General features: G+C 44.3%; 2 protein-coding genes across 17 annotated transcripts in view; one reads left to right on the top strand and one right to left on the bottom strand.

Moving 5' to 3' along the window:
- OSBPL1A (oxysterol binding protein like 1A) overlaps positions 1–2,986 on the top strand; it is a 143,167-nt gene extending 140,181 nt beyond the window's left edge. For 10 of the 11 annotated variants that reach the window (XM_005282780.5, XM_065585354.1, XM_065585356.1 and 7 more), the window contains one exon: positions 1,822–2,986. In XM_005282780.5, coding sequence (XP_005282837.1) covers positions 1,822–1,924 — 103 coding nt within the window. In that variant the 3' untranslated portion in view covers positions 1,925–2,986. Of the gene's footprint in view, positions 1–1,789 lie in introns of all 11 variants that reach the window. The other variant, XM_065585351.1, reaches the window with a different exon arrangement.
- Positions 2,987–4,529: 1,543 nt separating this feature from the next.
- CABYR (calcium binding tyrosine phosphorylation regulated) lies at positions 4,530–15,868 on the bottom strand. Of its 6 annotated transcripts, XM_024099574.3 has the most exons (6): positions 12,615–12,722; positions 11,534–11,715; positions 11,372–11,425; positions 7,781–8,728; positions 5,472–6,119; positions 4,530–4,669 (listed from the first exon to the last, which is right to left on the bottom strand). In XM_024099574.3, the coding sequence occupies exons 2-5, from the start codon at positions 11,679–11,681 to the stop codon at positions 5,476–5,478; spliced, it is 1,794 nt and encodes a 597-aa protein (XP_023955342.2). In that variant the 5' UTR covers positions 11,682–11,715; positions 12,615–12,722; the 3' UTR covers positions 4,530–4,669; positions 5,472–5,475. The 6 variants fall into 6 exon arrangements, with proteins under 6 accessions (XP_023955342.2, XP_065441436.1, XP_042710786.2 ...); XM_065585364.1 differs by lacking the exon at positions 11,534–11,715 and having other exon boundaries at positions 5,472–5,621; positions 12,615–13,038; XM_042854852.2 differs by lacking the exon at positions 11,534–11,715 and having other exon boundaries at positions 12,615–13,036.
- Positions 15,869–17,032: the final 1,164 nt, after the last annotated feature.

The raw sequence follows: 17,032 nt of genomic DNA, 5'->3' as shown, positions 1-17,032 counted from the left end.
TTAACAAGGGCCATGGTGAATTCTCCATCACTGGCAATTTTTAAATGGAGTGAATGTGTTTCTAAAAGATCTGCTCTAGCTATTATATTGGGGCATTTCTATGGCCTGTGCTATACAGGAGATCAGACTAAAGGAACACAGTGGTCCCTTGTGGTCTTGAAATGTGTGATCTAGTAGCAGTAGATCAGATACAAGTCGTGCAACAGTTTTGCTGCATCTTCCACTGTCCTTCCTCTCACCTTTAACTAGTACTTGGCACAGGATAAGAATGATTTAAATACTTGGACAGGTTTTTGCAAAAATGTTGTACAAGGTATAGTAGATGTATGTCACCACATTTTTTTTAATCCGTGCTACAGTTCGCAACCTCATTTTATTATGTAACAGACTATATTACATAATAGAATGCACTGTGTATATATAAATATAAAACACTATCAGCCTTTCTGTTTTTTAAAAGGCAACATTTAATTACCAAACAACCCCAATATGCTAAACTTCTATTTTATTAAATCTTTCTGAAACCTTATGGGGATCCTGAATAGTCTCTCCTGCTTGAGACAGTGTTAATTGCAGTGGTGTATACAAAGCAAGGATTGTTTGGTGGTGAATTAAGCTCCAAAAGAAAGCTGAGGTGTTAACCATAAAGCAATTTACAGCAGGTGCACTCAGATGCCATGATCATTGTTTATTTGGCAAATACAGCACGCAGACTTTAAAAAAAAAAAAAAATCTAGTTCACCTTTCTGAGGGCTGGTGCTGTGTAATATGTTGTTGGTGTGAGGCAGAGATGACTAACTGGACACAGATTTAAAAGTGAATAAAGACTGGGGAGAAGGTTGACATATTGCATGTTATGTTAGTAGGGGTGTTTTGTATTGGAGGGAATACCTTTGAGACTTATCTGGGCTGTGGTAAGATGTGCTTCTTGACGTATAATGTACAAAGGAACACGTACCATTGGGTATCTTATGATGTAGTATTGCTCGGCCCATAAAAGGGGACTCCATGCTACCATCAGAAGTGTTCTTATCAATAGTATGGCTCCTTAGTACATCTTACCTTACAAATGTGTAACTATCACTATGTTTGTGTATATACTGTAGAGCTGGAAACATTTGCAGACTTGAACAATAAGTGAAATTATAGTATTTCTGGCAACAGGCAAGCAAGCAGAATCTACCAGGAAGCACGAAAATAACTTGATGCAAATGGGACCGATCTCATGCCCTAGAATGGCTCTACAGTGTATGCCTCACATAAACACATGTATTTTATAACTATGCAAAAAACTTGCTGGAACTGTTCTGAGTGATGTGTTCCCTCAAGAGCTCTGTATTGCTGTTGGGAAGCAAATCACCGATCCCCATTATTGTGAGCTGTGGTATTTGACACTTATCAAAATAATGGTTTCAAAATCTTGGGGAAATAAGAATGCTGGTGAAATAATAACTTCTGCTTTCAGGAATGCAGTGTTTGCAGTGTATTCGTGTCCTTGTGTAATAAATTGTTCTTAAATGCATGTCAAAAATGGCTTATTCAAAACTGCTTTGAAGTAAATAGTTTCTTGTACAACAATCTCTACTACCTACTCACAACATATCCACATGGATTTCAGGCAGAAACTATTCTGGGATTGTAAGGGAGAAGTCTAGCAAATCAAGACAGTCTGAACTGACTTAAAACAGTGCGGGATGCAGCACTGAATTCTCAGTAGACTGGTTTGAAAACCAACGTGAAAGATGCACCAAAGCAGCTCTGAACTTTGTTACACTGAAATGTGTTCTAGTCTCCTCACAGCCATCTTGTCCTCTTTTACAGGTGGTTCCATCAAGGTCCCAATCCCTACACTGGTGCACAGGACTGGCTTTACTCTGGCAACTACTGGGACAGAAACTACTTTAATTTACCTGACATTTATTAAAATGTCAAAGGGAGCTCATGACTAATGCAAATTAAGTCTTAATCCTTTTTAATTTTCCTTATTTCTACTCATATCTTGGAAAAACTGACAAGTTACTGAACAGTATATTAAGCATCTCCTGCAGTAAATATGGTGGTACAGATCTGAAAGTCTATGGAGAGGGGAACGTAGACAAAACTGCTCAGAGCTGTCATTTTTCTGATGGGTTAGTGCTATCATATTTGCTGAATACATCTATGTTAAGTCTCGGTGGATAGCAAATAGAACATTTGAAGGTGTTCTATGAATCCTTTCTTTTAATGATTATGCTGGCACAACAGCCCTTTGGGGTGGATTTATTGTGGCACAGACATGTTTAAAAGCACAGGTATGAATTGCACTATTCTGTGCTTGAAGCTAGGAGAGGGCAAGTTATTTTTGTAAAGATTTACTTAACTTTCATAAGATGGCTTCTATGAACATAACTCAAGAATCCTGGATTCTGGTCAGTGATTCCAGAACTATTATCCCCCAAATGGTCATGTTGTAGGTTACACTGGTAACATTACTCAAAGTATTTATTCCATGTTTAGTGCAGTGTTTTGAATTTGTTCTTTCATGTTTTGTTACCAACTTCATTTTGTTAAGGAATTAAGAGCCATTTAAAAGTTAAATCTGAACTGAACACTAGTAAGAGGTTTAAAAAAATCTGTTTACTGCACTAGAAACTATAGGTGCTTTGCACCATTGTTGTACAATTGCAGAAACTGTTTAAAAATCAGGACCCAGTAGAACATAACTACTGGAGAAATTAAACTGCACCTGTGTATGCACTGTACAAATGCACAAGATTTCCTCCTAGAAAGTATGGTTTGAAGTAAGTAAGGCACCTGTATGGAGACTGCTGTACACACCAGCTTTACCCCTTTAATTGGGGTGCATTAAATCTTATGGAAATACATATTTATACAGACCTGGGCTACAGAGCTTCCAGCTGCTCTTTGTATACTATTTTAATTGCTGTCTGGAGGTTAGTGTTAATTACATTAATTGCTACTAAATAAAGGCTTTCAAATGTTCCAATGCTCTGACTTCTCAGATTCATTTTTTTAATACCAGGGGTTGCATCAGCTGATCCAGGTAGATGCCTTTGCTCTATAAAGTCATCCTGCTGAGTGTCCTGTGGCACCTTGTAGACTAACAGACGTATTGGAGCATGAGCTTTCGTGAGTGAATACCCACTTCGTCAGATGCCACGAAAGCTCCTGCTCCAATATGTCTATAAGGTGCCCCGGGACACTCTGCTGCTTTTACAGATCCAGACTAACACGGCTACTCCTCTGATACTTGACATCCTGCTGAGTGTGGCTTTCGGCTGGTGTGTCTGAAACCTTGCAGTTCTGGGTTCATAAAGTATGTCATGTCAGTGGTTTCCCTGGAAGAACTGTGCTCAGCAAACAAGGAAGAAGCTTTCCAACTACAGAGGCTGAATCACACTGGCGTCTCATGCATCGCTACAAGTAATCTGTTCTAGTAAAGTTGATGTCTCAAATTTTGAAGGGTTTTGCTATCCTGAAATGAGTCTAGAAACTTTTTCTTTGCCTCATTTGGGAGATATTAAAGTTTTATTGCAATCATCCCCCACCCCACCAGCCTCATGTGACACCCTTAGGTTGCAACCCACTGGCTCACACACTGACCTAATGGGTTTTGAAACCTATTAAGTTCCAGGGAAAGGACTGTTCCAAATGTTTGTTTGAAGAGCTTACTGGATAGAAATAGAGAGAGGCATTGAGTGGCGTATGCCTCCCAGGTAAGTTTCTTCTCCAGAAGCTGATATCTACTCAAAATCCAATCTCCTAGGGATTTCCTTTATTTTCAAGCTGCGACAGAGGAGATGGTACCTGCTCTTTTTTTAAAAGTAGGAAGCAGATCAAGAGAAGGAGCAAGCACTAGGGAACTCCCAAGGAGTAAAGACTAGGGTTCTTAAGCGAATAGATGCAGACACTAAGCAATTTTCACTGGATAATTAAAATCAGCATCTTCTCTAAACATCTGAAATCCCCCAAAAATGACACACGTACACACCCCACCCCAGTGACCACTGACAGACTGAAATAAACTTGAGACTCCAAAGCTATAGCAAAACTAGACCGTGTCTTCCATAGCAACTCTAAGGTCTGTTATAATGGGTTTTAACTGAGCACTGGCTTCTTGTGTGGCACAGGGCAGCATCTGCAAGCCATCTAGTGAAATTTTTTTTACCCTTAATCTCATTGACCACCTCACTTATTTCTTTGTTTTGGGACATTCTAAGTATAAGGCCATTGCTTACAGAGTCAAAGCTGTGGACTTAAACTCATTGCCAGGAACAGATCTGTTGCATAAGATGTGACCTACTCTGGAAAGGGATTGTGTGGAACTAATTTGAAATTTTTGATGGATGTATGTTTACACAATACTATATGATCAACTTGTCTATTAGCTAAACATCTCTAAGAGGGCTCGGCCACAGCCAAATGCCTCTGCTACAGCGGGGAAGCATTCTTTTCGGTTATTGCCTGTGCTGCGGGTGGGGTATTTTTACCCCCCATGGACACTTCATTATATACTTATCTTCAATAATCTGTGTTCTGCCAACACTCTGGAAATGCAAAAAGGCATTCTAATGGATTGCATTAGTTTTGAGTGCTTGTATTAAGTTAATTTATTATTTTAAGATGCAGATTTACATCCTGGGGTGTTCACATGACATCTCCTCTCAACCTGTTAAAGAAAAAGGATTTGGTTAAGTACAGAGAGCATTATGTTCTTTCTTCCCCCTAGCCCCCAAAACACACACACACACACACACACACACTCTCTCTCTCTCTCTCTCTCTCTCTCATATATTTCCAGAAGGTGGGATGTTGACTACCAGTCCATAGCAGGCAGTTGTGAAATAGGCATGAGCAGTGTCTAGGATGTTGGGAGGGCTATGTCTTCAAGCTACAATTTATACTTTCGTGCACATGCATGTACCGTGCACAGTAACCTGGGGTATAAATCCACAGTGCATGTGCCTGCTGCTTTGATTTCCCATTTCAAACATCTGGCAGAGGATGAAAATAGCAATTCAAACCTAACTACCAATTTCCAGGATTTGCAAATGCCAGGTACAGAGGAGAAACCAGCTCCAAGCCTTTCTGGAGCAAGCAGTTTTAGCTAAAATTAGAAGTTGTACTGAACCTCCATCCCCTAAATTAAAGTAGTGAGTATGCCAGGTGTAGTTGCTCTACATGAGTGCATCGGAATGGGAGGAGGAATTAGGCTGTCCCAACCACTGTCAAACCAGCTTCAAGTCAAATACACTGGTGGCTAGAATGGTTAGCCAAAGCCAAGCAAGCTTAGGTTCAGTGGAAGTTTATGGCCTCAGCAACTCTGAAATCCAGGCTACAGTTTAGGAGCCTAATGTTAAGCATCCAAGTTCAAAAACTTAAACTCTGACTTTAAAGCAAAACTTTATAACCAGAGGCTGAAGTTGTGAACGTCTCCCTTGCAGACACGAGCACAATGTGAAACGGCCTACCTTCTCACGAGTCTGCTCTGCGGACTGGGGCAGAAGTAAATGTAATCTCTCCTGCTATACCATAGCTTCCTGCAAAGGGATTTATGCCTGCTTTATCACCAGCTGCTGAGCCCCTCTTTGCAGACATTACTTCGTCTAAGGGTATGGCAACTGAAAGAAAAACGGGGGTTGGTGGTCTAGCAGTTTCTTGTGCAGAATTAGAATTTGGGTTTGGAGTGGCCATTTTCAGATCTGCTGGCCTGGCAACTGGTACAGGTACTGTAGTGAATCTCCTCACAGCACTTGTGTCATGCTGTGTAAGGACAGCATGGCCAGGAATAGACTTCCAGTCCTGTACATTCTGAACTGTAGAGCCCACTAAAATGAAAGGTGGTGCATTTCCCCTCTTGCCTTCTTCCATCATCACATAAGTTGGAGAGGATACTTGTGGTGGTGGTGGACCTTGTGGTGTCAGCTGCTGTTGTAGGAATGGTTGTTGCTCCTTCCCACTAGATATATAGAGGGTTGCTTGGGGATAAGGAGCACCAGTTCCAGCAGGAGGAAGGGGTGGTGGTGACTTTCGACCTTGTTGGCTCAAATCAGTTAGACAATAGAGAGTCCACACATTAGAATATGGTGGTGGTTGTCCTGCTTCGGTTGTTGCCATTGCTATAAAATAAAAATTTAAAAAATTGCTGGTATCAGGAGCTATGAATTGCAATCCTATTGCAAACTCTTACATATAACACGCCTATATTTACGTATGCCATAAGAAAGCATGTTAGAGAAGATAGATGGGGATTTTTGCATAGCTGAAGTGAAAAGAACAGCAGAAGAATTGGTGCTGGAGTTATGACCAAAGAGACCAGAGCTCTTCCTGTTCTAAGTCCCTCTTTTCAGTTGCTTAAAATGTTAGACATTTTCCTTTTGGGCTGCCAGGCCTGAGGGAGTCTGAATTACCAGCACAGGGGGAATTGCAACAGTCTGCCCCCCCTCAAAAAAAGTGTCAGTTTTGTCAAAACTTACTTAAATGTTTTGGTTTATTAAAACCAAACAGAAAAATGCATCTGGACCCAGGGTAATTTTTTTTTTTTTTTTTTTTTTTTTTTTACAGCTGGACATCCAAAGTTAGACAGCAATTTCTATTTAGCTGCCACACAAAGTACCGTGGGAGCTTACATTTTACTGCCAATGTTTTCAAAGAATAGTTTTTATAAAGAAAGTTTATCAACACCTGAATAGGGATCAGAACAAGTGTGCTGCCTCCAACCATAACTACAGCACCACTGCCACATGCTACAACATTGTTATTCCTTCATTTCAGCCATGCAAATCCCTTGGTGTTGCTTAACAAAATAATTCGGTAACGTGCTTTGATATGTCTTAACACCTCTACCTTTCCTGGGGCCTGGAAGGGGCTCAGGAGGGGTTCTGCAGTAGCAGGGGGAGTCAGGCAGGCACTTCTCACTGGAGAAGGGGGCGGGGGGGGGAATTCTCCAGCTGGGAGCAGGGGGTGGGCTTGGCACTTGTCACAGAGGATGGAAAGAGGGTTTGCAGCTGGGAGGAGAGTCTGCGTAGGGTACTTGTCAGGTGAGGAGTTTGTTCCAGTGGCACTTCACCAGGAAGACAAGTGCCAGACCCTCTTCCCATCTGCAGAACCCCCTGCTAAGTGCCTCATCCACCCACCTCAACCCATCTGCAGAACAGGACAGTGCAGGCAACCACCACCATTTCTTTTTTAAATGCAAAACCTCTATGTTAATGCAATGGTTAGGATTTAAATCTTTCAAAGTGAGGCCACATTCAAAGTTCTGGCCTCCCCCCCATCGACCTTCCTCAAACACAAGGCACATGTATTACATCTTCAATCTCTGCCATTGCCTCAAACTGTGTGGCTCACTTTCAGCAAGACGCTTTCAGGGCTGTTCAAAGGCAAAACACCTCCAGCTACCTTTTGTATGTGCCACATACCACTCTGGCTCCTGGAGTAAGTGCTGTCTGCACCTCTGATGCCACAACAAATCAATTTGCAGGACGCTGTGAACACATGTTCCTCTGATGCAGGCAACACTAATCCAAGAGCAGTTATGGGTCTTACTCACAATTAGTCACACATTTTGGAACAAATTGTAGAGAGATCTAATACCTGTGCATTGGGGCCAGGCGATTGCAGAGGAAACCAAAGCTCCTTATGTGCCCCAAAGTAAGGAAGTTCAATCTCTCCCATAGCCTTGCACTGGCATAGGTTCTTGCATTTAATAATTTAGCTACTGAGTTTCAGCACTGTTAACCTGGAATATGAAATTTTCATTAACATCCGACTTTCTTACCTGACATAATAAAACCTTGCTCAGCTGATGCCATTTGCGCTGTAGTTTCCATTCTTTCCGGGTCAAATTCTGCATCATCTGCAGATGGATCTAAGATCTTAGTGCATGTAAACTGACCTGTATTTAGTGAAGGCATTGGCTGCTGAATCTCTATTAGACAAGCTACTTGTTCTAAAAAGGGAATGACTATTTGCTGCGGGAACTGCTCTATGTAAGGTGGAACCTCTCCTTCAGTAGCGGGCTCATCGTCAGTATGTATTGGCATAGCCTGAATGGTTGATGTAACCTCAATTTCGCTTTGGGAAGGCACAGCCTGTAATGGATCTTTAGGAGGTGGTGGTGGAGGAGGAGGTGGTGGAGGAGCAGGTGGTGGTGGTTCATCCTGCAAGGGGGTTGAGGAAGCTTGATCTACATCACTTGTTGATTGTTCAGCCTGACTGCTGGAGGACCCTAGGACAATGGAGGCCTGACTCTGAACCGCTGGCTCCAACCTAACAGACTCTGCAGAACCCTCAGCAGCTGGGGTAAGTGTAGCTTCTTCAGCAGCACCTTCTACTGGTGCAACTGTTGTGTCCACTGAGCTCAGAGACAGTTCAGGAAAAGATTGCACACTTGTTGCCACATCCTTCATAGAATGAACAGAATCAATGTTACCTAACATCTGTGCAGCAAGCTGTGCAGGATCTGCTGGGACATAGGCAAGTTCAGGTCCCTTAGGGGATGCTTCAGGTCCTGTAGGGGATGGTTCATTTTCTGCAAGTTCACCGTGAGTCGATGGGTATTGTGTAATTTTGCTGCTATATTCAGGTTCAGGGCCTTCGTGCAACTGGTCCTCCTCTGTGTCTGTGGATTTTTCCTTTCGTTTTGGTTCCTCAGAAAGTGGAGACACCACACTTACGTCTCCAAGGTCAGCTCTCTTTTCTGGCAGTCTATCAGTCCAGCCCTCTACTAATTAAAACAGCACGACAGTAAGTTAGAAGGTGCTTCCAACAATCTCTGCACAACCTGCCTGTTTAACACTTCATCAAGCCTTTAAAGTAGGGGTAGTCAATAGGCAGATTGCGGGCCAAATTCGGACTACTGGAGGCTTTGAACTGATGCTGAAATCTTTTCATTTATTTTTATTTTCTCTGGAGTCTGGACCTTGACTGCCCTTTGACCAAGACATTTGGAACAAAAAAAAAAAAAATCTACCTCTGCTTTAAAGTGAATTTGTCAGGTCATCCTAGATGCAAGAGGTACATCAGTTTAACAGGGGATTTCTGTTTGCCTGTTATCCTGCTCCATGACTTTTAGCCTGTATGTTATGTAAAATTTTACAAGTGCTAAACCCTCTCTTTCCCCCACATCGTAGCAGCCATCTTCTTCCCCAGAGCATTCAAAAAGTAAAAAAGTAGTGGGGGGAAAAAAATAGAGTCAATAGGAAAAAACAAATCAAATACTTAACTGAGAAATTCATCATTCCCTTTGGAACCTACCTAGAGCATCAAAGCATTTTGGATTCATACAAAATACGTTGAACACACACATCACAAATCCCAATAACCTGGAGTGTTTGCATAAACCCTTCCCCACGAGTCTTACCTAAAGAAGTAGCATGTATGTGTCAGTGGGAGGCTTGGAGCAAGGTTTGGGCAGTAGAGATGGAGGGGTGGATTTTGGAAAGAGAAACAGGAAAAATGGATGGGATTTTCAGGGGTGTCAAGGTTGAAAACATGAAAAAGAGAAGAGAAGGAGCTCTGTTTTTATTGTGTTTAATCTGTTGGCCACTGCACATGCAAAAATGGCACAGATGTAGATATGGGACAAAATGGAGGAGCATGGGAAACTGCAGGAAAGAGAGAGAGCTCTTGAGGGCAGGGGGAAGGAGTTGGTACCTAATGTCATGTGTGGATAAAATCACCCAGAGAGGTTCTGGAGAAAGGAGCAGGAACGCAGAAGAGCTATAACAAATCTAGAACCCTCTATTCATGGCAAATTTAAACTCTAATAGCAGAAACTCTCTCTAAATTACATGCTTTGACTGGCAACCCAGCTTCTCTCAATGCACACACCATTTACAACCCAGCTGCAGAAACAATAGTAGAAGATCACTTACATGTGTTTATCTCCAGGCACAACAGCTGCCCTGTGTCCTTAGCACTTTCCTTCCCTCCCTCCCCCTTGCCTTCCAAGGAGCATTTGTTCTGTGCTGGGGCATAGCTGACTAATCCTCTCAAAAAGACAGTCACCAGTTTAGGGCACAGCATCAGAGTGTGGAGGATCATTCTCCCTGTACTTAATGCCCAGGTGTGCAGCACACTGCTTAATAAATTGCATTGTTCTTACTTACCTTTCAGTCAGTCATTATTATTTGTTTTTACTGTAGCACCAAGAGGCTCCCACTGAGATTGGGGTCTGTGTGTTAGGTACAGTGTACAGACTGTGAAACAATCCCTGCCCCAAATTGCCTACAGTCTGAAAAAACAGACCTAGAGCAGGACACGAAAACAGAGCCACAGAGGCAAAGTGACTTTCCCAAAGTTGTAGCAGATAAGGGGGTAGCACTCAAGTCTTCTGATTCCTACTCCAGTATCTAGCCACTGGACCACCTGGCCTCCTGTCAATTTTTAGAAACTGAACCAGTAATAATTTATTCTCACAGAGTACCAGCCCAATCTACCACACTAGCTTTAGAGTCCTTTTAGCTAGAGCCAGGTGCATTTTCAAACCTTACTTTCTGCACAGCTCTACCAGTGATGTCACAAAGACAACTTGCAAGTCTCAGAGACCTGGTCCAGGCCTGTGGCATCATGACAAAATACTGAAGGGGGGGGGGGGGGAAGAGACCCTTAGCTTCCGAGAAGCACCCTTTCCCCTTCTCTAACAGCTGGGAGGAGAAAAGTCTGCCATTTTTGTGGCCTACGATTGAATACCTTTCCAACAACCTTCACAACTCCAGTGGGGTCACATGCAACTGAATAGAGGGGAGGGGCAGAGATGAGCAAACTGAGACAGAAGACTGGATCATAATGGAGTTGATGGGTGAGCAAAATGTCAGTTCAAGATGATGCAAACAGATGATTGATGGGTCTCCAGGCCAATAAGACAGACTAATATCTGATATGACATCACTAATGCAACATCTGCTAGTACCCTACAACTGAGATTTGGCCCCTTGTGACACAGTCATGTTACAGTCTCTGCCAGAGAAATTCTTTGCTAAATGGAAATATGGCACGTCAAGTGCCAACAACAAGCATTGTGTAGATGAGACCCTAAACGAGAGCCTGTATTCCCCACTACCCATCTGCAGCACCAAAGGTGACTGTCTGCAGGGATTCCTGTATGTACTTTAGAGTCCCAGCCTGTGAGGAGTCAAAGGAAGGCATTTGACATCTCATAGAATTAGGCCCATACTTTGTAAAGGCACATTGTGATGACAGGTGCTAAATAATGTTAACTTACTATTAATAATGAAAATGGTCAAAAGATCATTTAAAGGGGATTGTTCATGACCATGCAGGTTTGAATGCTTTATCTCATCATCATAATATACTGTATTTTAAAACATAGTATCATAATAAGAGCAGCATTTGACACCTTTCTTACCTCTAGTGAAATGAAATTCTCTAATCAGGTCTGTTATATCCAAATTAGGATTTTCTGGAGGTAAAAGTATAAATTAAGATGGACAGTTTGATTAGCATTCTGCAATAACACAGCTTTTCAAATGTACGGAATGTGTATCACAGCATATAAGCAGGAACAAACCTTCTCTAAATGCAATTAGCTCTCTGAAGTAGAGAGCTGCAAACTCAGTGATATTGCTTGGATTGGTTTTAAGAACAGCTCTGCTCACTCCCTCGAGTAAAGTCTTGAGGCCATATGGAACAACAAGCCTGGGCTTTGAAGAATGCATCTTCGTCAACTGGAGACAAATTACACTCTCACAACTAAAAGGAAAAATATCTGAGTAAGTACTGTGTGTAGCCCACTAGGGTTCCCATAATACACCTGTCTATTTCCAGGCTTTATCACCATGGCAGATGATGCTGATTTCTCCTGGGCCTTCTCAATCCCCAAGACACACTAACTACCAATGGGTTTTCTGTCCACTGTAACAACATCTACTAGTTCAACAATGTCAATTTCCTCGCAGTTTTCAAATGCCCAGACGAGCCCCCACTCCCCTTCCCACCCCCAAACCCGAATGACCGTTCAAATGTGTGGCTCAAAAAAGTTCAGCCACTGCCCAAAATGAAGTCAGCGAGTTCCCATTAAAGCACCAGCTCTCAGGGACATCACCGGTTTCTTAAGCAATTTTGAATTCTTAAACTTCTGTTTGGGGTTATTTTAAACATCATTTAGCCACTAATTGCATAAATCCAGATTTTACAAGACACTGAGCTAAAACCTTGTCCTCGGGTCCCCCGTCTGCAAGGTGGGACTAGCACAGACATCGCTGCAGGGCTGCGAGATCCCTGGTGAAAGGGGCGGCGTTACACCCAATGATTAGCTAATCGCTTCCTCAGTACCCGTGGGTGCCGTGGTCCGTCGCCACCCCGCGGCTCAGCTCGGCCAGGCAGCGTCCCGCACAGCCGGGACCGGCTCCGCCGCACCTCTGGCGCTGTGGGCTCACGGGCTGCCCCGGGGTTTGGTCTCCGGCTGGGACACGCACCCCCGGTCCCCGGGAATGGAATTGAACAAACTAGGGGCGAAATCGGGGCTGCCCGGCCCGTGCTCCCCCGCCCCCGGGCGCAGGTCTTGCCACCTGCGGAGAAGCCCTTTTCCTTCCACCCTTTAACCTGCCCCCCCATCAACCGGGGCGGGGGGCAGCGGCTCCAGCCCAGACCTTTGCGCTTCCAAGGCTGCGCGAGAGCTTCCTCCTCCGCCTCCCTTGCCGGAGCCTCCTCTACAGGGGTCCGCAGCAGGCGGGGCCTTTTATAGGTGGGGGGTCGTGGTGGGCGGGGCCGGGGAAGGTGACGGAGTTCCATTTGTGAAGTCACAACACCTTCTCCGCACACACCTACCCAGGCAGGGTTGTCACCAATGGAGAGGGGCGTGGCCGCCACTGGCTCACAGCCAATGAGAAACGGGGGTGCCCCACCGCTTTCCCTGGAGGCTTGGGTTGACCCTCCAGCTGTTAGCATCTGGCTTCAGGGCACAGGTGGAGGCTTGTTGGCCCGCTACTCCCAGAGCCAGGCTTCCTTACTCTCCACACCTGGGAGAAACTGGCAGACTAGGGCGAGATTCGTTTTTCCTTCCTTTCCACAATCGGTATCAAGCTGAGTCTGGGTTACCTAAATACTGTCTGAAAATAAATGCTTGATAGATAAATGACCTCCTCCAAACCAAACTAGAGGTCATAGAATAGATCAGGGTTGGAAGGCTCAAAGCAGGACCAATCCCCAGACAGATTTTTGCCCCACAGCCCTAAATGGCCCCCTCAAGGATGAACTCACAACCCTGGATTCAGCAGGCCAATGCTCAAACCACTGAGCTATGCCTAAGGTTTTCCTTGCATGAGGCGAGGTGGGAAACTTCTGCCGTCAGGAGCTTTTACATTTTTATGCCAGTATAAAAATGTCCCCACCAGTTTACTCTAATTTTTGAAAGTTTCAGAAATGCCAGAATTTCAAAACTAGCAGCAAATCGCACCTCGATGAGGCTGCTCCCTTAGGCTTTTTCCTGATTCTAAATTGGAGCTTTTAGGCAGAGCGGTGCTAGCCCAGTGGGGGCCCGAAGCCAGAATATTCTCCCCCCACACATAATACAAAGCTGCTCAGGGCCCTAAGCAATAGCTTAGTCTGCTTATGCCTAGTGCCTGCTCTGCTGTTAGGGTTTCATGTAAGCAGGAGGAAATGTTGCAGAGAATGAATTGGAGTAGTGACTATTAACCAGGATTGGATTAGCTCTTTCTTACATAACTCAGGCTTTCACCTTTGAACAACATTAACTATTTATCTGAGAAACTAAACATACCAAGGTTTCTCATCCCCATTGCATATACAGTAAGAGGAGAGGAGAAAAGAGAGGGGAGTAGTTAAAACAGATTGGAGATTTTGCTACAGTAGATTTCACGTTCCTTGACTCTGAGACTGTCAAAGTCAGCATAATCCTAAAATCAGAGTTAGCGGTGTGCTAGCCTTCACTGCCCTCAGACTTTCCACTTTGCGCTGGGTCTAGGTGGGACTCTGTCCATAATGTGACCCGACTAGTGAGTTCAGATCTGACTTGCTTCAAGTTGGAGCCCAGACTGTCTCTAACATGACTGCCTCTGTACCAGGCTCCCAAACCAAATTTCCATGTCATAAAGGGCAACTTATTTTCTGGTTTGTTTGTAGAAGCAGAAGACAATCCATTATATACAAGGGCTTTGCCAGCCTCTCTCACTATCTTAGGGCTTGTCTTCATTGCAACAGTTAATTCTGGTTGAATTAGTCCAAGTTACTCCTTTGGCACTAGTTCAAGTGAGCAGCCACATGGCCAGTGATTTGGTTAGCAGAGTAATTGGATGAGTAGTTGAGTTGTAACTCAGCTGCTATAACCCCACTGCATTACTAGCTTGAGCCCAGTGCTTAATTTGTAATGAAAGAGTTGCTGGGGCTCAAGCAATTTTTTTACTTTCATAACTGACATGGCAAGCACAGAGGTGCCGGGGCTCTGAACTGCCAAGCCTGGAGGTGCTAGGGTGCAGCCCTGGCAAAAATTAAGCACTGCTTCAGCATCAGCAGCACTCAAGTCCACCGTAGCCCTGAAGGGCCAGTTAGCTCAAAGCACCACTTAACTTGAGCTAGAAAGTTGTGCATGGATGGGGGTTGGGTTAGGACTGGGGTAGGCAAACTATGGCCCACAGGCCGGATCTGGCCCCTCAGGGCTTTGGATCCAGCCCGTGGGATTGCCCCCCATGGTCCCGCGCCGCTCTCAGAAGTGGCCGGCACTGCGGCCCCCGGGCAGGGAGACGGCAGAGGGCTCCATGCTTTGCCTTTGCCTCCAGGCACCATCCCCCACAGCTACCATTGGCCGGGAACCCGGGGCCAATGGGAGCTTCGGGGGAGATACCTGGAGGTGCAGCAAGGGCAGCACACAGCGCCTTCCTTCCACTCGCCCTCCCCCAGGGGTCCCAGCGCTTCCTGGAGCAGCGCGGGGCTGGGGACAGGGCAGGCGTGCAGGGAGCCTGCCCTGGTGCGCGCTGCTGCCACCCCGAAGCTGCTTGAGGTAAGTGGTGCCAGGCCAGTGACCGAACCCCTCCTGCATCCCACCCCCTAACTCCCTGCCTTAAGGCCCCTGCCTGCACCTCACACCCCTCCTGCACCCCAATCCCTTGCCCTGAGCCCCTTCCTGCACACCGCACCACCTCCCACACTCCGCACCCCAATCCCCTGCCCCGGCCGTGGATCCAATTTCCCCACCCAGATGTGGCCCTCAGCCCAAAAAGTTTGCCCACCCCTGGATTAGGGACAAAACGTGCGTTATAGCTCAAGCTACCATGCAGTGAAGACAAGCCCATGGAGCTTTATTTCATGTTCCTTCCTCCCCCGCCCCCCCTCCATTCTGGGTGCTGAAGGAGTTCTGTAGTTTCAATATCCCATCTATATAAACTACAGATACATTTACACTATGTGGATTATAATGGCATAGCTACATAGTACCATAGTTATGCCAGAGTAACTCTGTAGTGTAGACACAGCCTACAGCAATGGATGGGGTTTTTCTCTCTCTGTAGGAACGCGCACACACACACACACACACACACACACACACACACACACACCCACCCTGAGCGATGGTAGGTAGGCCAATAGAAGCTTCCTTCCCTCAACCAACCTGCATTCACACCAGGGGTTAGATTGGCATAGCTATCATGCTCAGAGATTTTTCATACCCCAGAGCACCATAGTATGTTGACTTACATTTTAAGTGTAGCACAGGCCTACATTTTCCTAACAGCACACACTGAATCGCTAGCAGGCACTTCCTCATTGCTCCTTTAGTAGAGAGTAAAACAGGAAGTCTTTGGATCACTGTTTACATCAAAACCAGCCTGTAGTGACAGGGTGGTTTTTTTTAAACCTATCATAGATTAGGATGCCCAAACGTTGCTAGCAATTTAGTCTAAGTTGTATATTTCATTTCAAAAACCTCAAAGTATTTTAGTGCCATTAAGAAAGACAAACATTTGAAGCAGGTCATTATTTTGTTGCTTAAAGCTCTTTATAAAGTTTAAATACAATATATTAAACTCAGTAGGAATTCATTCACTAGTAACAGATCCAACCACATACTGTAATTTTATTACTGTTGTTTCTGGTCACGACACCTACCCATAGGGGCCTGGATTTTGAAACTTTACTGAATGTTAATAGCCTTGAAATTCATCTTATTTATTTCAGACCATTTCTCCAGTTTGTCAAGATAATTTTGAATTCTAATTGCTTAATTTGAGTTTCTGAAATGGATTATTAAGGCACTGAAAGGGAAAATTCAACTACCTCATAAGCTAACTTCTGAAAAAGACCTACATAGCTAAAATATATGCATGGCATACAAGATTCTTCATGAAAGCTGAAAAGTAGTAATTACACACCTTCTGTTGTACTCTTGGGTCCTTATATCTGTGATCAGGCTTGGCTAGAATTGCTATAGCTCTGAGGTTCTAAGCTGCTGGATGCAGGGGTGGTTGATTTGCGCCATCTCTGATGAAGTACTCAGGCTGCCTAAAGCGATCAGTTCCTTTTGAATGAGAGGTAAAAATATTCCCCTAGCAAGAGCCAATAAAAAATTAATACAATGTCACAGAACTTACAAGTTGGTGTGTAGGAAGGTCCAGACATGGTAATCCACTGAGAAGTGTATTGTTTGAAAAAAACCCTATCACATAACTAATTATCTCTTCACTAAAGAAACTCCTCTCAAAGGCTTCTCACTCTTGGACAATAAAGACCTGGACTACACAAAAATAACCATGTTAAAATATGAAGCACTGGTATAGTACAATTGTTGTAGGTTTTCTTGCCATGAACAGAAAAAACCCAAACCAACTAAGGTTGGGGCTATGTTTTAACCTTGGTAGATACCTAGGTTAGAACATGCTTTCCTGGCACAGTTATAGCTTGTTTATGTCCATGCAAACAAGAAACAAAAACACATCTGGGCCCACAATCATGTTTCACAGCTGTGTTTTAAACATCGTTGTTGTAGTAAAGTGAGAGATTTTAAATTTCCAAGTACGTCTCTAAAAGAAAAAAGTCCAACTACTGAAACAGGCAG

Source organism: Chrysemys picta, chromosome 2 (assembly GCF_011386835.1).
Source record: "Chrysemys picta bellii isolate R12L10 chromosome 2, ASM1138683v2, whole genome shotgun sequence".
In the NCBI taxonomy this organism is placed as follows: domain Eukaryota; kingdom Metazoa; phylum Chordata; order Testudines; family Emydidae; genus Chrysemys; species Chrysemys picta.
This window is presented reverse-complemented; position numbering and strand designations above follow the sequence as displayed.

Coding starts and splice junctions, on each gene's coding strand:
- CABYR (XM_042854852.2), bottom strand. CDS start 12,912: ATGCTAACAGCTGGAGGGTCAACCCAAGCCTCCAGGGAAAGCGGTGGG. Junction 8,729..11,371: donor AGAATTTCATTTCACTAGAG/GTAAGAAAGGTG, acceptor TGTTTTAATTAG/TAGAGGGCTGGACTGATAGA. Junction 6,120..7,780: donor GCAAGGTTTTATTATGTCAG/GTAAGAAAGTCG, acceptor TTTATTTTATAG/CAATGGCAACAACCGAAGCA.